The 24,872-nt window shown below is 43.9% G+C and overlaps 1 protein-coding gene across 1 annotated transcript in view; it reads right to left on the bottom strand.

Moving 5' to 3' along the window:
* Nucleotides 1-24,872, bottom strand: part of phlpp2 (PH domain and leucine rich repeat protein phosphatase 2) — a 148,691-nt gene that overhangs the window by 46,346 nt on the left and 77,473 nt on the right. The window contains exons 6-8 of the mRNA XM_078400865.1: nucleotides 24,337-24,485; nucleotides 10,285-10,431; nucleotides 5,452-5,682 (exon numbers count right to left, since the gene is read on the bottom strand). Coding sequence (XP_078256991.1) covers nucleotides 5,452-5,682; nucleotides 10,285-10,431; nucleotides 24,337-24,485 — 527 coding nt within the window. The remainder of the gene's footprint in view (nucleotides 1-5,451; nucleotides 5,683-10,284; nucleotides 10,432-24,336; nucleotides 24,486-24,872) is intronic.

Genomic DNA, 24,872 nt, shown 5'->3' with positions numbered 1-24,872 from the left:
GACAAATGTCATATTTTAACTGACAGTAAAACTATAGACATGAAAGGAAAATGTACTGTTTGTTGCATAAGTAACAAAGATGATTATGATCAATAAATATAAATAAGTACTATTAAACTACAAGCAATGAACTGCACCAATTTACAAGAACATCTTAAGTAAGACAATCATTCACATCAATAGCTTAGATTGTGTCCTTACCTTTCTACATTTATAAAAAATATCTTCTAAGATTTTTCCCTAAGCAAGAAAGCAACCCTTGGGGGTACACGTCATCTAATCCAAAAAATATACGAGTCCAGAGATTTTAAAAGCAAACAACACGTCAGGTCATCGTATTGCAGGCTGTCTCCAGGATGCAAAGTATCAAAGATGGAGCACAGAGTGTATGGCATCTTATGGCATCTCGTATAATTATTCCACCTGATTATTAACATAATTTCTTCCCCACTTCTCCTTTGCAAGAAAAATATATTATGGCGACAGTTTCACAAATCTACTGGGCATTAGCACCTCCTTGTGTAACTGGCTGCTGGACTTCCTCACTGACAGACCCCAGTCTGTGCGGGATGGATACAACGTCCCCAACATCATCTCTCTGAGCACCGGTTCCCCTCAGGGCTGTGTCCTGAGTCCACTGCTGTTTACCCTGATGACCCATGACTGTTGTGCCAGGTTCAGTACAAACCACATCATGAAGTTCGCGGATCACACAACAGTGGTGGGCCTTATCCGGGACGACAATGAACTGGCTTACAGGGAGGAGGTGAAACAACTGGTGGACTGGTGCAACACCAGTAATCTGGTCCTGAATGTCACAAAAACAAAGGAGATCATCGTTGACTTCAGGAGAAACCGGCGCAGTCACACACCACTCCACATCAGTGACACTGCAGTGGAGGTAGTCAGTAGCACTAAGTTCCTGGGGGTACAGATCACAGACAGCCTGACCTGGTCCCTAAACACTGCATCTCCAGTCAAGAGAGCAGCAGCGTTTGCACTTTCTGCGCCAGATGAGGAGAGCACACCTCCCCCATCCCACCCTCACCACTTTCTACAGGGGCACCATAGAGAGCAGACTGACCAGCTGCATCTCTCTCTGGTCTGGGGATTGCAAAGCCTCAGACTGGAAGTCCATGCAGAGAGTGGTGAGGACGGCTGAGAAAATCATCGGGACTTCACTTTCTTCCATCCAGGACATTGCACACAAACGCTGCTGGACCAAGGCCAACAACATCATTAAAGACCCCACCCATCTCCATCATGGACTGTTCACCTTGCTGCCCTCTGGTCAAAGGTACTGCAGCACAAGGAGCACAACAGCCAGGTTCTGCAATAGCTTCTTCCCCCGAACCATCAGACTCTTGAATTCACAACGATCTGCCGCCATTATTTTATGTGCGAGTCACTTATTTATTTATTTTTCTTTAATCAATTTTTATTATTTGGTGTTACATTGAAGCCAGTTGCAACGGAATTTTGTTCAAATACGCACTTGTCTGTATAGTTTTGAATGACAATAAAGTTATATTCATTCATTCATAAATCTACAACTTTCTGGCACTGTTAAAATGTAAATGGATAACACAAAATTCAGCTATACATCGACGTGAGAACTCAGCTGACAAGATGTTTTTGGATTAATATTGAATACCTACTGACAGTAGAAATCCCTTTAAAAAACTTTAGCACATCAATACATCATCCAATTTTAGAAATTTAAAAAAAATGTTAGAAGAATAAATCTCTGAAAATGGAAGCACCTTGTAATGAAGCAGTTAATGCTTATGGCATTCCGGACTTTATAAATCGAGGGAGAAGAAAAGCTAGAAAATCACATTAAATAGAGTCACAGGTCATACAGCATGGAAACTCATCCATGCCAACCATAATGCTTGCCTCATTTGCCATGTTTGACCCATATCCCTCTAAACCTTTCCTGTCCATGTACCTATCCAAATGTCTTTTAAATGTAGTGATAGCACCTGTCTTAAACACTTCCTGTTAATGGGGATATCTTAACAACAGTCAGTATTACAGTCAGAGAGATGCTGTACATCCTAAGACATGAAGGTAGGTAAATCTCCCAGGCCTGCTCAGATATATTCCAGGGCACTGTGAGAAGCCAGAGACTAGATTGCAGGAGGCATAGCTGAAATATAACAATCATCGTTAAACACAGGAGGAGCTACCAGATGACTGGACAATGGCTAATAACATGCTTCTATTTAAAGAGGACTGCAAGGAAGTGGTGGGGAGCTCTAGACATGTGAGCCTGACTTCTGTGGTGGGTAGGTTACTGGAGAGGGTTCTCAGGAATAAGATAGATCTGTGTTTGGATAGACAGCAAGAGTTTGGATGTGAGATTGTGTCTTATGAATTTGAGTGAGTTATTTGAAGAAGTAAACAAGATGGTTGATGAGGACAGGGCCACAGACGTTGGTTATATGGACTTCAGTAAAGCCATTGATAAGTTTTTGTATGATAGACTGGTCTGGAAAGTTAAATCATATGGGATTTGGGGAGAGCTAGCTAAGTGGATACAGAATTGACCATAGAAGGAGAAAGAGTGTGGTGGTGGGAAGTTATTTTCTGGTGAATCCACTGTCTTTTACCCAGAGCAGGCAAATCAAGAACCAGAGGACATAGGTTTAAGGTGAGGGAGGCAAGATTTAATAAGATTCTGAGGGACAATTTTTTCACTCAGCAGGTGGTAGGTATATAGAATGAGCTGCCATAGGAAGATACTATACCAGCATTTAAAAGACACTTGGACAAGTGAGGGGTTTGGAGGAAAATGGGCCAAACGCAGGCAAATATCTGTCTGCTCACAGTCGAAGCTGGTCATGCCTAAAGTGCAGGAAGAGAGTAGGTGGGTGATCAAAGGAAGTAGTAGACATAGTGTGCAGGTGGCCACTGTGGCTATTCCCCTTCAAAACAGGTATGCCCTTTTGGATACTGTGGGAGCTGTCAAGGTTGAGCCGCAATAGCAGTCCAGGCTGTGGCACTGAGCCCGACTGAGGCACTGCAGGGAAGGCAGAGCCATAGTGGTAGGAGACTTGTTACTTAGGCTGGGCAGACAGGAGATTCTGTGGCAGCAATCGAGACTCTAGGATGACGTGTTGCCCCCTGGTGCCAGGGTCCAGGATGTCTCAGAGGGTGGTGGCACAGGGCGAGATCCAGTGCAGGACTGTGGCAGGCAGAAGGCTGTACGGTAGGTGATGAAAGAAAATTCAGTAGACAGAATAGGCAGGAGTTAGGCAGGGAGCGAAAAAAGAATGTTGTATTCACTGTGCTGCGGTGTGCTCTCACACCTTGTCCACGCTCCCTGCTGCCTGAGCCCCACCGTCCTGCTCAGACGCTCATCCTCCACACCTGCTCGCACCTCTTCCTGGATGAGATGGTGTCTCTCCTTGCCCTGGGCCTTGCCAACCTGGGTCTTAGGGAAGTATCCCAAGCCCGCTCTGCCAGTTGCTATGACTCCCACCAATGCCTTTTGTCTTAGGCGTGACTCTGCCACCTCCACTGCTTTCTCTGCCCTCCATTTCCTCCCTGTTCTCACCTCGATGCCAGCCGATGACACCTTCTGGTCCCTGGAGTCCCTGTACTATAGGGCTTCTCTTGTCCGTGCCACCATAAACTCTTCAGTGAGACCACTGAATGGGAGCTGCAAGATGTTACTGGTCCCGTACAGTGCTGCACTGTTGAGGCTGTGGGGGAAGGCCAATCCACTTGCGAAGAAAGCCACTGATCTTCCTTTCGAGGGACTCAACTGTGGTCAATGGAACACCATAAACCAGGAGAGGCCACCGGACACGGGGCAGGATGGAATGCTGATAGATCCAGGCCTTGAATCTGCCAGGCAGGCCTGACTTGTCGACTTTGGTGAGCCAGGCTTCAAGGTCTTCGATGGACCTTGGCGGCAGAGTCTTTCAGAGTTGCGTCAAAAAGCTTCCCCAAACTCTTGACAGGTTTCTCAGTGATGGAGGGAATGGCAGTTCCGGATAATAAGAGTTACATAATTTCACACAGCCTTTATATGAAAAAACCACCATAGAACGACAACCAAGTAGGTTCACTTGCATTCACATCAATATCTAAAATGACACCTTCAGCTGAGAATAGTCAAGAGTGTTTTATTGTCATATGTCGCACACAGAACAAAGACATTCTTACTTGTAGCAGCACAACAGAATGTCAACATTGTACTCTGTAAACAATATAATAAACGAGAAAAAATTCATATATTCATATTCATATAGACACACACACACTTTCTTTTCTCCTTTATTACCTACTGACTCCCACAGTATCTAGACTACACTTCTCCCGACTCTGTCTCCTGCAAAGACTCTATCCTCTACTCCCAATTCCTCCGTCTACGCCGCATCTGCGCCCGGGATGAGGTGTTCCACACCAGGACAGCTGAGGTGCCATCATTCTTTAGGTAACGGGGGTTTCTCTCTTCCATCATAGATGCCTTCCCATCAAAACTACATCCTCCCCAGGTACTTTCCCCTGCACCAGCAGGAGATGCAACACCTGTCCCTATAGGCTGGTGGGGGTCTCTGATGATGGCTGCCTTTTTGATGGGGAGGTCTGTACCAGTGGACTGGGCAGTGTTCACCACTCTCCGCAAATCTCCTTCATTCCTGGTGTTTGAGTTGCTGAACTAGTCCGTGATGCAGTTAGTACACCCTGTGAAAGCACTTCACCACGGACATTAGTGCCACCAGTCGATAGTCATTGAGGCATGACACCATTACTCTTCTTGGGCACTGGTATTATTGATACCCTCTTAAAGCAGGTGGGAACCTCAGACTAGTAATGAAAGGCTGAAGATGTCCACAAAACCTCCAGCCAGTTGGATTGCACAGGTTTTAAGAACACGTTATACACGTAATCTTTACAAGAACATGGGTATATTCCATGAAGTTTGGTCACAGATGGGACTGTGCAATGAATGGAGAGAATTACGAAGAAGTTTGGGGTAAAATAGGCAGAAGAACTGGGAACTTTTCAGAGGATAATATCAGAGTATTTTAAGAATTAAAACTTAAAACATGATAAGATTATTCAGGTAGCTAGTAAATCTGAAATTAATTAAGTATGCAATTAATTTCCAAACCTGTGACATTAACATCACAATCTGCACAAATATTTTATTACCACAAAGATTACAGAAAACACGGGGGGGGTCCTAATTTTAGAAAATTGAGAAATCTGTTCTTTAATTAAAAAAATAATGAACAGCAATTTATTATTAGTAAACTAAATCACTGCAAGTTCAATAAGTGAATATAAGCAAAGCTTATTGATTGTATTTTGCTATGGTAAATCTCAAAAACATGGAGATTGAATTTACGATATTGTGCCTGTCCGAATTGCAGAGGTTGTGTGTCAGGTAAGGGAATTCATACAGTTCCAGGTGCAGCATTTAACATATCTTACCTGAGATCCAGGTGTTTAATGTGGGTCATCTGCCTCAGTGTTTCCAATGTCAATGTCTCCAGCAGGTTTCCAGCCATGCTCAGTTTTTCCATGGCTGTCAAAATCGTACACACGTCTGGGATCACTTTGAAGTCATTGAAGGACAAGCCAAGATGCATCAGCTGTTGCACATTTCCCAACTCCGCAGGCAATGTCTGAAGACAATTTCCATCCAGAATAAAAGTCTGTAGACTGGGAATAGAAATAAATTATAATATATTTTCTATATAAGTTTTATACATAAATTGCCTTACTTTGTTTAGGCACAAAAGTTCAAACTGTTGAAAAACATGGGGTACCATCTAATATATTAGTCAATCTAAAGGTTTGACAATTGACTGAAATAAAATATACAGATAGAGAAGGAATGGGTGACGTTTCGGGTCTCGACCCGAAACGTCACCCATTCCTTCTCTCTTGAGATACTGCCTGACCTGCTGAGTTACTCCAGCATTTTGTGAATAAATACCTTCGTTTGTACCAGCTTCTGCAGTTATTTTCTTATACTAAAATATACAGATATATTAATATACAGTATTACAAAGTAAAATAAACTAAAGTAAAAAAGCCAACAAAGCTCTTTAAGAAAGGACTTGGTGGTAAGAATACTTCCACTTCTGAGGGTGTCTAAAACTAGCTTTTACGCTGGATTTTGCTAGTTATGCAGGGCATGCATGTTGCTGTTAGATTGAAGGGCAAGGCTGGTGGCTGTAAGGAAGTTTGGATAACGAGATAAATTGAGAGTCTGAAGAAGGGTCTCGACCTGAAACGTCACCCATTCCTTCTCTCCAGAGATGCTGGCTGACCCGCTGAGTTACTCCAGCATTTTGTGTCTACCTTAGAGAAATTGAGACTGTTCAAGAATAAGGAGGCAGCTGGGATCAAGTGTATCCCTAGAGGAGTTTTGGGAACTGAGGAGCTCGCTAAAGAAGGAAATTAAGAGGGGGAAAAAAGGGGGCAGGAGATAGCTCTGGCAGATAATATTAAGGGAAATCCAAAATGATTTTTTGAGGCTGTTCAGACCCGGGTTTGATCTTGACGGATGCTGTCTGTAAGAAGTTTGTACATTCTCCACATGACTGAGTGGGGTTTCTCCGGGTGTTCTGGTTTCTTCCCACATCCCAAAGATGTGCAGGGTTGTAGGTTAATTGGCTTCTATAAAAATTGTCTCTAACTATGGCCTCACTAATGTCTTGTACAACTGTAATATGGCCTCCCAACTATACTCAATATTCTGACTGATGAAAGCCTTCTTGACCACACCATCTACCTGTGACACAACCTTCAAGGAACTATCTACCTGCACTCCTTGATCCTTCTGCTCCACAATGCTCCCCAGAGCCCTGCTATTCATTGGCCCGATTAGACTTCCCAAAATATAACATCTTCACTTCCCCATCATCACCTCCTCAGCCCACCTGCCCAACCAATCAAGATCCTGCTGCAATTTTTGACATCCATCTTCACTAACTACAACACCACCCACTTTGTGAAGGGGGCTTTTGATAAGGAAATGGTTGGACAAAGGCCAGAGATGAAAATACAGAAGGTGTTAGTCAGACGGATTGAAGAGTTGTGAATTGTGAAGCTAGAAGGAGGAATGTCGGTGGAAAAGGAGGGGTAGGCGGAAGGGAGAAATTGGTGCGAGTCTAGGCAAAGGGGGGATGGGACGGGACAAGAAAGTTCCTCATGGCAGGCTGATCCAGAAGATTAAGATTTGGATTCAGAACTGGCATGCTCATATAAGACAGAGGGTTGTGTGAAAGAGTATATATACTAACAAGAGGTTTGTGACCAGTGAAGCTGTGCAGGAAACTGCACAGAGATCTCTGACGTTTGTGATACATATGGATGTAAACTTTGGATGGACTGATGGATGTATTGATGGACTTTGGATGTAAAGTTACTAAGTTTGCAGATGGCTCCAAAATTGGTGGAGTTGCAGTCAGTAAGGAAGGCTGTCAAAGTATCCAGCAGGATATAGATCAGCTGCAGAAATTAGTAGATGGACTATAGTCCGAGCAAGTGTTAGGTGGTTCATTTTGGGAGGTCGAATATAGGGGGAAGTATACAATTAATGGCAAGACGCCTAGCCATATTTATGTACAGAGGGATCTTGGGGTCCAAGTCCATAGCTCCCTGAAAGTGACAACACCATTCAGTAATGGTAAAGGAGACGTGAGCTAGTGTGGGGGCATTGAATATAAGAGTCAGCAAGTCATGTTGTTGCTTTATAGAACTTTGGTTAGGCCACATTTGGAGTACTGTGTTCAGTTCTGGACGTTCATTACAGAAAGGGAGTTGCTGCTTTACAGCGAATGCAGCGCCGGAGACTCAGGTTCGATCCTGACTACGGGTGCTGCACTGTAAGGAGTTTGTACGTTCTCCCCGTGACCTGCGTGGGTTTTCTCCGAGATCTTCGGTTTCCTCCCACACTCCAAAGACGTACAGGTATGTAGGTTAATTGGCTGGGTAAATGTAAAAATTGTCCCTAGTGGGTGTAGGATAATGTTAATGTGCGGGGATCACTGGGCGGCACGGATTTGGAGGGCCGAAAAGGCCTGTTTCCGGCTGTATATATATGATATGATATGATAAAGGATGTGGAGGCTTTGGAAAAGGACCCGAGTAGGAATAAACTGGTCCTTTTCAGAATGGCAGGCAGTGGCGAGTGGAAACATAGAAACATAGAAAATAGGTGCAGGAGGAGGCCATTTGGCCCTTCGAGCCAGCACCACCATTCATTGTGATCATGGTTGATCATCTACAATCAGTAATATAGGGTAAGGGGGAAGTCTTTTAGGACCGAGATGAGAAAACATTTCTTCACACAGAGAGTGGTGAGTCTGTGGAATTCTCTGCCACAGAAGGTAGTTGAGGCCAGTTAATTAGCTATATTTAAGAGGGAGTTAGATGTGGCCCTTGTGGCTAAAGGGATCAAGGGGTATGGAGAGAGGGCAGGTACAGGTTACTGAGCTGGATGATCAGCCATGATCATATTGAATGGCGGTGCAGGCTCGAAGGGCCGAATGGCCTACTCCTGCACCTATTTTCTATGTTTCTATGTTAACCTGTGCCTGCCATCTCCCCATATCCCTAGATTCCTATTCCCCATATCCCATGAGCTCTATCTAACTCTCTTTTAAATTCATCCAGTGAATTGGCCTCCACTGCCTTCTGTGGCAGAGTGTCGCAAGGCTCAGTGCTGGGGCCACAACTATTTACAATATATATGAATGATTTGGATGATGGAATCAGAAGTAACACTAGCAAGTTTGCAGATGACACAAAGCTGGGTGGCAGTGTGAATTGCAAAGAGGATGTTAGGAGGTTGCAGGGTGACTTGGACAGGTTGAGTGAGTGGGCAGATGCATAGCAGATGCAGTATAATGTAGATAAATGTGAGGTTATCCACTTTGGCGACAAAAACAAGGAGGCAGATTATTATCTCAATGGTGTCAGATTAGGTAAAGGGGAAGTGCAACGAGACCTTGGTGTCCTTGTACACCAGTCACTGAAAGTAAGCGTGCAGGTATAGCAGGCAGTGAAGAAAGTTAATGGCATGTTGGCCTTCATAACTAGAAGATTTGAGTATAGCAGCAAAGAGGTCCTTCTGCAGTTGTATAGGGCCCTGGTGAGACCACATCTGGAGTATTGTGTGCAGTTTTGGTCTCCTAATTTGAGGAAGGACGTCCTTGCTATTGAGGCAGTGCAGCGTAGGTTCACGAGGTTAATCCCCGGGATGGAGGGACTGTCATATGAGGAAAGGTTGGAAAGACTGGACTTTCATTTACTGGAGTTTCAAAGGATGAGAGGGGATCTTATAGAGACATATAAAATTATAAAAGGACTGGACAAGCTAGATGCAGGAAAAATGTTCCTAATGTTGGTGGAGTCCAGAACCAGGGGCCATAGTCTAAGAATAAAGGGTAGGCTATTTAAAACTGAGGTGAGAAGAAACTTTTTCACCCAGAGAGTTGTGAATTTGTGGAATTCTCTGTCACGGAAGGCAGTGGAGGCCAATTCACTGGATGAATTTAAAAGAGAGTTAGATAGAGCTCTAGGGACTAGTGAAATCAAGGGATAGGGGGAGAAGGCAGGCACAGGTTACTGATTGTGGATGATCAGCCATGATCACAATGAACGGCGGTGCTGGTTCGAAAGGCCAAATGGCCTCCTCCTGCACTTATTTTCTATGTTTCTGTTTCTAAGGTGCTGAAAGTGTTTACCAGAATGCAGCCTGTGTTAGAGGGTACTAGTTACAAGGACAAACCTGAATTGTTTGCTTGGGAACACCGGTGGTTGAGAAGCGATCTGATATGAGTATATAAAAGGGTTAGACAAGCAGTCACAACCATTTTCCCAGGGTGCAGATGTCAAAGACTAGAGGGTACAGCTTTAAGGTGAAAGGGGCATGCAGATGTGCGGCAAGTGTTTTTACACAGTGTGGGGGAACGTGCTGCCTGGCGTGGTGGTGGAGGCACTTACAATAGTAGCATGTAAGAGACTTTTAGATGGGCAGGTCGACACAAAATGCTGGAGTATGCTCAGATAGGCATGTGGGTATGCAGGGAATGGAGAAGCACATGGAGAGTAGATTAGTTTAACTTTGCGTCTAGTTCAACACAGATATTGAGTGCGAGAGGGCCTTATCATGTGCTGTTCGTGTTCTAGGTTCTACAGCATAAACAGCGGAACAAAAATAAGTTTTCACCAGATGTTAAACCAAGATATGAATTACCGTATTAAACAGATTGTTTTACTCTCATATGTAAAATATATTATAACACTTACTTCTGCAGGTTTCCAATCTCTTTGGGAATGTTGTGTATCTTGTTACAGGAGAGGTTGACTTCAGTAAGAGTCCCAATTTCGCACAAGGATGTTGGAAATGTTGTCAGTTTATTATTGGACAGATTCAGGCTTTTCAGCTGGGTAAATCTAAATTTTAAAAAAAGTTTAGAGCTTAGTCCTGAAAATTTCTCCTTGGCTCACAAATTTCTTGCCACTGTTTTTCACAATCTTTATCATACACACATTCATATATTCATACACTTTCGATTGCTCCGTGAAATGAATCCAAAACCTTAAAATCAAAATGGTTGCTGGATACAATTATTGTACTTAAAGGAAAGGTAGTGACAGTTACAGTCTCCTAAAGCTTGTTTAACTGTGCAGGGAATCAAAATGGAATTTCCCAATCTTTTTAATAAATTTGTTCTGTGTTTTCTCTCTAGTTATTTGACCCTCATGGAAGTGTGATTGAATGGTGGGTGAATGGCACATAGGGTTTCATTAATTTCATTTAAACTTAATGTGTTTAGACACATTAAGATACATGACACATTCTGGTGGAGATCTAAGTAAGGAAGCATTGCAAAAGTATTTACTTTGAAAACTAATTTCATACAGAGTCTGAAATCACATAATTCAATCAACCAGTTGGATCCCTCCTGAAAAAATGTCACAGGATTCCTTATGACCATTGGAAACCCAGAAATATTTACCACAGCAATCATTGTTCAGGACAATGGGAAACCCCTTTACTTTACAACTGATTGCAAACACTAGACCCATGTTTAATACAGAATCAGAACATTCAGTGCACTGACCCACCTTGAACACCAGGGGAGCTATGTGAGGATGCTCTTCCTCGACTTCAGCTCTGCCTTTAACACGGTCATCCCGAGCAGACTGGTCACCAAACTTTCTGTCCTTGGATTTTCCCAAACCATCTGCCAATGGATCAAGGACTTCCTGACCAACCGCCCCCAGACCGTCAAAATAGGCCCTCACCTCTCCTCCACCATTACACTGAGCACCGGCTCACCACAGAGCTGTGTGTTGAGCCCCATCCTTTACTCCCTCTACACTCACGACTGCGCCCCCACCCATCCCACCAACACCATCATCAAGTTCGCGGATGACACGACTGTGGTTGGACTCATCTCAGGAGGAGATGAGACAGCCTACAGGGATGAAATCCAAAGGCTGGCAGCATGGTGTTCAGTGAACAATCTTGTCCTGAACTCCTCCAAAACAAAGGAACTTATAATTGATTTCAGGAAAACCAGTGCAGAATACGACCCACTCTACATCAATGGGGTCTGTGTGGAAAGGGTACCCGCTTTCAGGTTCCTGGGTACGCACATCGCAGAGGATCTTACCTAGTCTACCAACACCATCACCACAGTGAAGAAGGCACAGCAGAGACTCCACTTCCTGAGGATCCTCAGGAAGACCAACCTGCAGGAGAAGCTCATGATGTCCTTCTATCGCTGCTCCATCGAGAGTGTGCTGGCATACTGTATAACCACATGGTATGCCAGCTGCTCAGAAAAGGACAGGAAGGCCCTTCAGAGGGTCATCACGACGGCCCAGAAGATCATCGGCTGCTCACTGCCCTCCCTGGAGCACCTGTTCAGCCTACGCTGCCTCAGTAGAGCAGGCAAAATAATAAAAGATTCATCCCACCCCGGCCACCGTCTGTTTGTTCATCTGCCCTCTGGTCGACGTTTCAGGTCGATCAAATCCCGAACAAACAGACTTAAGAACAGTTTTTACCCCAGGGCCATACGAGAACTGAACACTACTTTCTGCACTAGGCAACACTGTTAAAACTTTTGTACTTAATATAATTGTATTTATTTGTTTTTGCATTTATTGCATATATGTTTTTACGCACCGTCAGGATTGGCTATTTTTTAAATTTCGTTGTACTCGTTGCAATGACAATAAATGAATATTATTATTATTATTATTATTATTAAGTTACGCTTGGTTTTATAATCAGGGCCTGTTCTACTTTCATATGGATTGCTTTCACCAGAGCCGTGCAAATTTAAAATACACTTGGACAGGTAGATGGATAGGAATGGTTTAGAGGGATACAGGCCAAATGCAGGGAAATTGAACTAGCTTCATGGTCAGCATCAACCTTAGGCTACAGGACCCATTTCTGTGTTGTATAACTCTAGGATCCAAATTATTTTTTAAATTAACTTTATATCTAAAAGACACCTAAAAGACCTAAGTGGTGCCGCGGTAGAGTTGCTGCCTCATCCGGATTGGATCCTGATTACGGTGCTTGTTTGTATGGAGCTTGTACGTTCTCCCCCTGACCTGTGTGGGTTTTCCCGAGGAGCGCTCCGGTTTCCCATAATCCAAAGATGTAAAGGTTTGTAGGTTAATTGGCTTGGTTAAATTGTAAATTGTCCCTAGTGTGTGTGTTAATGTGCGGGGATCGCTAGTCAGTGTGGACTTGGTGGGCCGAAGAGTCTGTTTCCGCACTGTATCTCTAAACTCTAAACTAAACTTTCGAACACAAGAACTTTTGCACCTGCTTCAGGTAGCAGCATTCATAAGTGAGTAATAGTCACACAGCAGGGAATTCGTGTTCCCTTGTTGGCCCTTCGGCCCAACTCGTTCATGCCGACCAAGATGGACGATCTAAGCCATTCACCCGTTTTTGGCCCGTATCCCTTGAAACCTTTCCTATCCATGTAACTATTGTTATAGCACCTGACTCAACCACCTCCTCTGGCAGCTTGTTCCAGATAAAACTTACAACTTGCACCTCTCACCTTAAACAAATGTCCTCTCGTTCTTGATTCCTTTGCCCTGGGTAAAAGACAGTGTATTCACCTATCTATTCATATATAACATATAACATATAACAACTACAGCATGGAAACAGGCCTGTCCGGCCCTACCAGTCCACGCCGACCATTCTCCCTGACCTAGTCTCATCTACCTGCACTCAGACCATAACCCTCCAATCCCCTCCTATCCATATACCTATCCAATTTACTCTTAAATAATAAAATCGAGCCAGCCTCCACCACTTCCTCCGGAAGCCCATTCCATACAGCCACAACCCTCTGAGTAAAGAAGTTCCCCCTCATGTTACCCCTAAACCTTTGTCCCTCAATTCTGAAGCTATGTCCCCTTGTTGGAATCTTCCCCACTCTCAAAGGGAAAAGCCTACCCACGTCAACTCTGTCCGTCCCTCTCAAAATTTTAAAAACCTCTATCAAGTCCCCCCTCAACCTTCTACGCTCCAAAGAATAAAGACCCAACCTGTGCAACCTCTCTCTGTAGCCTAAGTGCTGAAACCCAGGCAACATTCTAGTAAATCTCCTCTGTACCCTCTCCATTTTGTCGACATCCTTCCTATAATTTGGCGACCAGAACTGCACACCATACTCCAGATTCGGCCTCACCAATGCCCTGTACAATTTCAACATTACATCCCAACTTCTATACTCGATGCTCTGATTTATAAAGGCAAGCATACCAAACGCCTTCTTCACCACCCTATCCACATGAGATTCCACCTTCAGGGAACAATGCACAGTTATTCCCAGATCCCTCTGTTCCACTGCATTCCTCAATTCCCTACCATTTACCCTGTACGTCCTATTTTGATTTGTCCTACCAAAATGCAGCACCTCACACTTATCAGCATTATTCCCCTCATGATTTTATACACCTCTATAAGATGATCCCGCAGCCAGCTGCTTTTCAAGGAATAAAGCCTACCCATCCATTCCCAATAGGTCAGGCCCTGAAGTCCTGCCAATATCCTCAAAGATCTTCTGTGCACTCTTCCCAGTTTAATGACATCCTTCCTAGAGCAGGCTGACCAAAATGGAACACAATAATCAACAACGTGTACAATTGTAACATAACGCCTCAACTTCTATACATAATACCCTGACTACCAAAAGCCTCTTTACCACCCTACATACCTGTGACATCAGTTTCAGTGAACTAAATACATGTATCCTAGATACCTCTGCTCTACAACACTCCCTAGGGGCCCTAGCCATTCACTATAGAGGTCCTGCCCTGTTTTGATTTCCCAAAATGCAACACCTCTCTCTAAGGTGATTTGCCATTCGTCCGTCCACTTGCCCAGTTAATCAAGATCCTGCTGAAATTTTGCACAACCACCTTCACTATCTTCAATATCCCCTGCTTTAGTATCATCTGTACTGTTACTAACCTCTTACATTCTCATCCAAATCAATATAAACTGCGAACAGCAATGGGGCCCAGCACTGATTCCTGAGGCACACAATTAGTCACAGGCCTCCAGTCTGGAGAAAACTTCCACCACCACTCTCTGCTTTCTTCCATGATGCCAATTCTGTATCGAAGCAGGTAGCTCGTGATCAGCTTACTCTGCAGAACCTAAAAGCCCATAATGTCCGTGGTCCTGCCCTTGACAACATTTTTGATGACATCTTCAAAAAAACGAGAAAAAATACTCATTGTGGACTTTGCCCATCTCATATGTCTCTACACATAAGGTCATAAGTGATACATTGATGATACAACTGCTGATGGTAGTAGCATAATGAACTCTGAAGTGTATAAACACATCATAACTGCTCAAGTTCAAACAAATGCCTCAAAACTCATTGGCTGGCGGTTCATTCTACAGCAAGACAATGATCCCAAACATACTGCTAAAGCAACAAAGGAGTTTTTCAAAGCTAAAAAATGGTAAATTCTTGAGCGGCCAAGTCAATCACCCGATCTGAACCCAATTGAGCATGCCTTTTATATGCTGAAGAGAAAACTGAAGGGGACTAACCCCCAAAACAAGCATAAGCTAAAGATGGCCGCAATACAGGCCTGGCAGAGCATCACCAGAGAAGACACCCAGCAACTGGTGATGTCCATGAATCGCAGACTTCAAGCAGTCATTACATGCAAAGGATATGCAACAAAATACTAAACATGACTACTTTCATTTACATAACATTGCTGTGTCCCAAACATTATGGTGCCCTGAAATGGGGGGACTATGTATAAACACTGCTGTAATTTCTACATGGTGAAACCAAAATGTATAAAAATGCACTTTATTAAAATCTGACAATGTGCACTTTAACCACATGTGATCTTTTCTATTACAAATCTCAAATTGTGGAGTACAGAGGCAAATAAATGATGGGTGGGTCTTTGTCCCAAGCGTTATGGAGGGCACTGTACTTCAGGAAGCGAAGCAGTACACACAAGCGGGTAAACATTGATGGCGCTGAAGTACAGAAGTCTTCAAGTTCCCAGGAATAAATATCACCAATAATTCAACCAGGCACATTGAAGCTATGACCAAGAATGCACACCGACGCCTATAGGTCCTTCGAAGGCTTAGGATGTCCAGTATGCCCCCAACAATCCTCACCAACCTCTACATATACGATGTAGAAAGCATTTTATGGCTAATGTCGAATAGTCCTTGTTCCAAATGTAAGCGATGCCTGCCTTTCTGTCACGTACGTTGACCATGTACACTGGCACCATCCCTCTTTTTCCATTACATCGACGACTGCATCGCGGCTGCCTCCTGCACCCAAGCACAACTCGTTTTATTAACTTTACCACTAACTTCCACTTGGACCATCTCTCACTCCTCTCTTCCCTTGCTTGATCTGTCTCCATCACATGGGTCGGACTATCCGATGTCTACTACACTTCCTCCCACACTGACTCTTGTAACGACGCTATCCCTTATTCTTAATTTCTCCATCTCCACCACATCTGCTCCCAAGTCGAGCTTTCCGTTCTAGGACATCTGAGATAATAAGAGTGGTTTCTCCCCGCTGCCATAGATGGATCCCTCACCCTCGTCTCCCTGCATCCCACAGTTCTGCTCTCGCTCCCCCTTCCCGAGACAGAACAAGGATAGAGTTCCCCTGCCTTTCACCCCACCAGCCCCCGCTTCCAACACATCATCCTCCGACTCATTTGTAACCTCCAACGTGATCCCACCACTGCATCTTCACATCTCCACCCCTTTTCGGCCTTTTTAGAGACCGCTGCCTCAGAAACTCCTTGGATTATTCATTCGTTTACACTCAAACCACCCCTTCCCCAAGTACTTTCAACTACAACCACAGGAGATGTAACAGTTGTCCCTAAACCTCCTCATTCACCTCCATCCCGGGACCCCAGCATTCTTTTCATGTGAGACAGAGGTTCACGTGCACCTTCTCTAACCTCATCCACTACATCGAGTGTTCCCAAAATGGCATCTTGTACACTGGCGAGGCCAAGCGTAGCCTCGACAACTGTTTCGCCGAACACTTAGGTTCGGTCCGCCAAGGCCTACCGCTTCTAGCTGCTAACCATTTGAACTCCCCATTCCATTCTAATACTGAGCTTTCTGTCCTGGGCCACCTCCATTGCCTGAGCGAGGCCAAATGCAATGAGCACGGCCACACGCACACTTAGTAGCTTATAGCTCAAAGATATGAACCTTGAATTTCCCAACTTGGGTAAATCGAAACTACCTCCCCCTCCTCCTCTGTGTGCTACCTGTACTCCCACCTACTTCTCCTGCCCTAACTACATTGCTTCCTCTAGCAATTTGCAATTTTTCAATGCTTTTGTCTCACACTTTATTTTTTCATCTCTTGCCAATGCCTGCCAAAAACCCCTCATCTGTATCAACCTATTACCCAAGTTAGACACAAAAAAACTGGAGTAAAGGGCCTGTCCCACTTAGGCGATTTTAAGGCGACTGCTGGCGACTAGGCTGTCGCCGACAGTTCGCCGAGGTGTCGCGGGCACGATCGTGAGGAGTCTTCCAAGAATCGTAGTGGAGTGAAATTTCTCGGCGACAGCTGGCTTGTCGCCAGGTATCGTTGCTTATTGCGGGCACTGTCGCATGCTGTCCCCAGGTTTGCTAGGTTCTCTTAGATGCATTTAGAAGCACGTAATATTAAATTAAGTAAAGTCATTTGAAGAAACCATAAAATACTTGTGTTTAACCAATTTATTTACCGTCAGGACATTTGACAGGTAGATTGGAGGCGACAGTTAGACGGTCAGGTAAGCATACGAATTTTCGCGATGTTTATGGCCATCAGCGATTACATTTAAAGTGGGCTCCCAACCCAGATATGCAACCCAGAAACCAGATATGCATCTCCCGTACATTTTCAAAGAATGCCGACACTCATCACAAAAATCCGTTTAACCACTTTTAAAATTAAATTTCTTAATACTGCTATTAGTAAATTGGAAGTCAATCCAGTTTATGCCTTGTTACCGTGAAGCTTGGTTTTCAAGTAACCCGGGCAAGATGTTATATTTCAAAACTATCAAGGACTTGTCAGTGATTTCAGCGAAAATTAGGACGACGGAGAAGCATTGACAGCGTGGGAATTTCGCAATGTTTCCGAAGACGGTGTAATCTCGACCTGATTCGGCATTGTCGTGGTCATTGTCGTAGGGTAAAAGAAGATTTTGACGATCTGCTACGACTTTGACAGTCTCCGGCAGTCGCCTAAAAAATCGCCTAAGTGGGACAGGCACTTAACTCAGCGGGTCAGACAGCATCTCTGGAGAAAAGGAATAGGTGATGTTTCGGGCCGAGACCCTTCTTCAGACTGAAGAAGGGTCTCGATCCGAAATGTCACCTATTCCAGAGATGCTGTCTGACCCGCTGAGTTACTCCAGCTTTTTTGTGTCTATCTTTGGTTTAAACCAGCATCTGCATTTCCTTCCTACACATTCAACCTATTACCAGCAAGCTTCACCCTGCCAGCTTTCTCCCCCCACCCCACCCCCCAACACTGTCTGAAAAAGGGTTGCAACCCACAACGTCACCTATCCATGTTCACCAGAGATGCTGCCTAACACTGTGTCTTTTTCTAGTCAAAATCTGATCCACTGGAGTTTGGAAGAGTGAGATGTCATTTGATTTGTGCTTCAGACCTTGAGTGGTCTTAAAAGGGTGGCTGTGAAGAGGATGTTGTATCTTGAGTGAAACATTCATGTCATTAGAGCAGAATGAGGCCATCCGGATTATCGAGTCTACTCCTCCATTCAATCATGGCTGATCTATCTTTCCCTCGCAACCCCATCCTCATGCCTTCTCCTGTAACATTTGACACCCACACTAAACAAGAACCTGTCAATCTCCACTTTAAAACTGGTCAAAGACGCCCTCTACAACCATCTGTAGCGACAAATACCACAGATTCACCACATACTGGCTAAAGAAATTCTTCCTCATCTCCTTTCTAAAGGTACATCCTTATATTCTTTGGCTGTACCCTCTGGACCTAGAATCTCCCACTAGTGGAAACATCCACTCTATCCAGGCCTTTCATTATTCGGTAATGTTTCAATGGGTTGCCCCCTAATCCTTCGAAACTCCAGCGAGTACAGGCTCAGAGTTCATTGTATGTTATCCCAGGGATCATTCTCCTAAACCTCCTCAGGACCCTCTCCTAAACTAGCACATCCCTTCTCAGATATGGGGCCCAAAATTGCTCACAATACTCCATATGCGGTCTAACCAGTCCCTTATAAAGCCTCTGCATTACATCTCTGCTGTTATTTTCTAATCTTCTTGAAATTACTTACTTACTTACTGCCCATTCTGCCTCCTGGCATGTAGGGCAACAACGAAGGTCCTCCCTCCACTCCTGTCTGTTCTGGGCTAGTTTCTGGACACTACCCCAGGTTAATTCCATAGTTTTCATTTCCTTCCCTACAGTTCAACGCCATGTGGTTTTGGGTCTCCCTCTTTTCATTTTCCCTTCTGGTGTGCAGTGCAGGGCTATTCTTGGGATGCTGTCTGCTTCTCTTCTCAGTATATGGCCAATCCAGTTCCAGCACTTTCTCATGATGATGATGTCCATACTCTCTTGCTGGCATTGAGCAAGGAGATCTTGGTTGGATATGGTGTTTGGCCAAAATATTCTAAGGGTTCTTCTCAGGTTCTTAGTGTGGAAGACTGACAGCTGCTTGATGTCACTCGCTGTCATTCTCCAGCATTCCCAGCCGTATAAGAGAGTGGAGAGGACACAGCTCCCTTATATCTTCAGCTTGGTCTTGGTGCTGTATTGCTGGGACCGCCATACATTGTTTAGCATTCTGAAAACATTCCTAGCCCTGTTTAGCCGGTTCTTAATGTAATTTTGTGCTCCGCCATCGCATCTGACTTTACTACCAAGCTAAATAAACTCCTCAGTTATAGGAAGGTCGTTTCCATTCACTTGGATTGGTAAGGGGTTTTGGGTGTCATTAATTCAGATTTTTTCTGGTTTATCTTCAAGCCAATTTGTTGTGCAGTTACTAAGACGGGATGTTTTTCCCTGCATGTGTTTGTGAGTGTGAGAGACCTCTTGAAATGAATGCTAACATTACATTTGACTTCCTACGACCGATTCAACTTGCAAACTAACCTTTTGGGAAAACTGCACAAGGCCATGATACACACAAGGCCATGATGCAACCACTTAATTTGCTATTGAACATGCTCTTGATTAGCTAGAAAGAGTACAGAGAGGTTTTACAAGACTGTTGCCAGGGCTCGAGGGCCTGAGCTACAGGGAACTTATACAGAAGTTCAAGAGTATTCGTTAACATACCGAATTTCCTCAATCTTCTAAGTGAGTAAAGGCGTTGATGAGCTTTCTTTATGATTGCAACAATGTGCTGGGCCCAGGTCAGTTCTTTAGAGATATGCATGCCCAGGAACTTCTTGTTGATTCTCTCCACTGTCGAGCCATTGATGAAGACAGGTTCGTGAATCCTTGGCCTTCCTCTTCTAAAGTCAATAATCAGCTCCTTGGTCTTACATACTTTGAGAGCAAGGACGTTGTTCTGACGATCAATCTCTCTCCTATACTCTGACTCATCATTACCTGTAATCCATCCAACAACAGTGGTGTCGTCAACGAATTGAAAGATGGAGTTGGAACTTGGTCTGGATACAGTCATGCATATAGAGTAGAGCAGGGAACTGAGCACACTGCCATGATGTGCTCCTGTACTGATGGTTATTGAGGAAGAAGTGTTGTTGCCAAATCGTACCGATTGTGATCTGTGGACGAGGAAGTTGAGGACCCAGTGGCAAAGGGAAGAGCAGAGACCCAGTTCCCTGAGCTTGGTAACATGTTTGGAGGGGATGATGAAACTGGAGTTGCAGTTGATGAACAGACTGACGTATGTGTTCTTGTCCAAGTAGTATAGTGCAGAGTTGAGAACCAGTGAGATTGCATCACCTGTTGATCAATTGTGGCAGTAGACAAATTGTATTGGTGCAGGTTCTTGCTAAGGTTGGAGCTGATATGCATCATAATCAGTGACTGAGTTTACAAAGCCATTGGGGTGCATAGGGGCCCAAGAAGGCGCATCGCTGTTCCCCTTCTGAAGCATGCGTAGAACACATTGAGCTTGTCCAGGATTGATGGCTCGCAGTCGCCTGAGCTGCCATTGTCAGAAGGCTCCGAAATGGAAAGGACTCGAATGCAGGCTCACCAAGATGTACTGAAGAAAACCCAAAATCCAGACGCGAATGGAACCGAAAAATATCGACCAGGAACCGACAGAACTTAGAACTGATATCGAACCGACAGAATGCAGAACTGATTAGTCGGCACCCAATTGGTGATGATCTCAGGTATTTATACCAAGTGATAGATTAGGGGAGCAGATTAAATGCAGGTGTAACTCCTAATAGCTCAGGGAAGGAGTGTGGAAAGAGTCTCAAGAGTCTGGAGGCACGACAAGTGTGATAGCCACTTGGTTTCGTTTTGTAGACGTGATGGCATGAAAGCCCCGACACAGCTGGCAAATGTCCGTCTCATCTTTTAATTTAGAGCGAAAGTCCCTCTTAATCTTTTTGATAGCCTTATCAAATTCATACCTGGACTTCCTATATGAATATTCAGTGCCAGACTTGAATGCTCGAGATCCTCAGAAGATTGCAGATCATCTGGTTCATCCAAGGCTTCTAGTTGATGAACACTCTGATGGATTTGCTGGCAACACACTCCTCCACACATTTTCTTATGAAGGTACACAGCTTTATACCTAAATTCTCAAACAGAAAACTAAATTTTTGACCGGTTCTTATTTGAATTCCCAAACACAATTTGTGCAGTGCAGTGCTGTGCCTTAATTCACATTTAATATTTAACTGGATTAGCAGTTCCTTACATTCTCACCAAAAGGCAGAATGTATTAAGAGTGTCAGTGAAATAGGGAATTGCTGAGCAAAGTATCACAATGGAACAATTGAGAAAACAGTGCCCTCCATAATGTTTGGGACAAGGACCCATCATTTATTTATTTGCCACTTTACTCCACAATTTGAGATTTGTAATAGAAAAAATCACATGTGGTTAAAGTGCACATTGTCAGATTTTAATAAAGGCCATTTTTATACATTTTGGTTTCACCATGTAGAAATTACAGCTGTGTTTATACATAGTTCCCCCATTTCAGGGCACCATAATGTTTGGGACACAGCAATGTCATGTAAATGAAAGTAGTCATGTTTAGTATTTTGTTGCATATCCTTTGCATGCAGTGACTCCTTGAAGTCTGCGATTCGTGGACATCACCAGTTGCTGGGTGTCTTCTCTGGTGATGCTCTGCCAGGCCTGTGTTGTAGCCATCTTTAGCTTATGAATGAATGAATAAGTTTGAATGAATGAATGAATAAGTTTATTGGCCAAGTATGCATATACAAGGAATGTGCCTTGGTGCTCCGCTCACAAATGACAATACAAACATACAGTTAACAATTAAGAATAAAGCATAACCACATCAAAACAATATCACGGTCTAAACATGTTGGTGAAAATAAACCAGAGTAAAAAAGAGACTACAGACTTTGGTTATTGAGTAGAACTATCACTCGTGGGGAAAAAAGCTGTTTTTTGGTCTGGCTGTGGCTGCTTTGACAGTCCGGAGTCGCCTTCCGGAGGGAAGTGCTTCAAAGAGTTTGTGGCCAGGGTGAGAGGGGTCAGAGATGATCTTGCCCGCTCGCTTCCTGGCCCTTACAGTGTACAGTTCATCAATGGGGGGAAGGTTGCAGCCAACAACCTTCTCAGCTGATCGAACGATCCGTTGCAGCCTCCGGATGTGGTGCTTGGTGGCTGAGCCAAACCAGACCATGATGGAGAAGGTGAGGACGGACTCAATGATAGCAGTATAGAATTGGACCATCATTGCCTGTGGCAGATTGTGTTTCCTCAGTTGCCGCAAGAAGTACATCCTTCTTTGGGCCTTTTTGACTGTGGAGTCGATGGTGGCCCCCCATTTAAGGTCCCTGGAGATGATGGTTCCAAGGAACTTAAATGACTCCACAGATGTGACTGTGGTGTTGTTGATGGTGAGTGGGGGGAGGGGAGGGGGAGCTCTTCGAAAGTCTACAATTAGTTCCACCTGCTTGTTTTAGGGGCTAGTCCTCTTCACTTTTCTCTTCAGTATATAAAAGGCATGCTCAATTGGGTTCAGATCGGGAGATTGACTTGGCCACTCAAGAATTTACCATTTTTAAGCTTTGAAAAACTCCTTTGTTGCTTTAGCAGTATATATGGGATCATTGTCTTGCTGTAGAATGAACTGCAGGCCAATGAGTTTTGAGGCATTTGTTTGAACTTGAGCAGATGTGTCTATACACTTCAGAATTAATTATGCTACTACCATCAGCAGTTGTATCATCAATGAAGATAATAATAATAATAATAATCCATTTATTTTATATAGCGCCTTATCACATGCTCAAAGCGCTTTACAAAAACAATTAACATAGAAACAAACAGACAAACTATCCTGACGGAAAAGCGGCGAATACTCAACGCCAGCGTCCTCTCACGTCAGGGTCCGGCAGTAGACATTAAAGAGCACAAGACACACAGATAATTTTTTTAACATAAAACAGCCATCACAGTGATTGCTCTAGGCATACCCTCACTGTGATGGAAGGCAAAGTCTTATCTCCTCCTCGTTCTTCTCCCGTGGTGCCACGAGGTGATCGAGGCTCCCAACTTTTTGAAGCCCCCACCGGGCGATGGAAAGTCCCAGGGCCGAGCCGAGCAGTACCTTCAGCATCCAGTACCTTCAGCAGCCATACATGCCCAGGCCATACCACCTCATCTGTGAAACACAGTGGTGGCGGTGTTATGCTTTGGATCTTGGGCAGTTCCTTCTCTCCTCCATACTTTGCTCTTGCCATCACTCTGATATAAGTTAATCTTCGTCTCATCTGTCCATAAGACCTATTTCCAGAACTGTGGTTGCTCTTTGAAGTACTTCTTGGCAAACTGTAACCTGGCCATTCTATTTTTACCAGTGGATTGCATCTTGCCTCTGTATTTCTGTTCATGAAGTCTTCTGCGGACAGTGGTCATTGACAAATCCACACCTGACTCCGGAAGAGTGTTCCTGATCTGTTGGACAGGTTTTTGGGGATTTTTCTTTATTATAGAGAGAATTCTTCTGTAATCAGCTGTGGAGGTCTTCCTTGGCCTGCCAGTCCCTTTGCGATTAGTAAGCTCACCAGTGCTCTCTTTCTTCTTAATGATATTCCAAGCAGTTGATTTTGGCAAGGTTAAGGTTTGGCTGATGCCTCTAACAGTTTTATTCTTGTTTCTCAGTCTCATAATGGCTTCTTTGACTTTCATTGGCACAACTTTGGTCCTCGTGTTGATAAATTGCTATTAAAGTTTCTGAAGGTGATGGAAAGACTGGAGGAAAGACTGGGTGCTGAGAGCTCTCTTATACTTGCATTAAGGAGGCAAGTAAACACACCTGAGCATTTACAAATGCCTGTGAAGCCATGTGTCCCAAACATTATGGTGCCCTGAAATGGGGGGACTATGTATAAACACAGCTGTAATTTCTACATGGTGAAACCAAAATGTACAAAAATGGCCTTTAATAAAATCTGACAATGTGCACTTTAACCACATGCGATTTTTTCTATTACAAATCTCAAGTTGTGTAGTACAGAGGCAAATAAATAAATGATGGGTCTTTGTCCCAAACATTACGGAGGGCACTGTAACCTACTGAAATATGAGATACCTGTTAAGGTGGCAGAGTCCAGTATCAGCATGCATAAAATTATGCCGTAGATTAAGATGTGTGATGTCTTGACTGAAGTAGAGATTCTCAGGAAGTTTTTCAAGGCTGTAACACGACAGATCAACTGTACCAAGTCGCTGTGAAACTACCTGCGAATAAAGCAACCATTATTTAGTTGGTGCTAGCTAGCACCGAAGGGTAATAGTAGCTGAAACAATCTGTCAAAATGGAATGAGACATGTTGACAGATTTATAGATGGTCATACACTTATAAAATCTGACAGTTGGATGATATTTCCAAGGTCAGAAATGGACGGCAAGATGAGAATCTGGAAGATTGCTGGAGATTAAAGGTTTGTGATTGAACAAGTAACAGCAGAATTAAACAAGGATACACAAAATTCCCTGCCTTCTGTGGCAGAGAATTCCACAAATTCACAACTCTCTGGGTGAAAATGTTTCTTCTGAACTTAGTTTTAAATGGCCTCCCCTTTATTCTTAAACCAGGGGCCACAGTCTAAGAATAACAGGGAGGA

Source organism: Rhinoraja longicauda, chromosome 6 (assembly GCF_053455715.1).
Source record: "Rhinoraja longicauda isolate Sanriku21f chromosome 6, sRhiLon1.1, whole genome shotgun sequence".
Taxonomy (NCBI): Eukaryota; Metazoa; Chordata; class Chondrichthyes; order Rajiformes; family Arhynchobatidae; genus Rhinoraja; species Rhinoraja longicauda.
The sequence above is the reverse complement of the archived record's forward strand: the minus strand, read 5'-3'. Positions and strand labels throughout refer to the sequence as shown.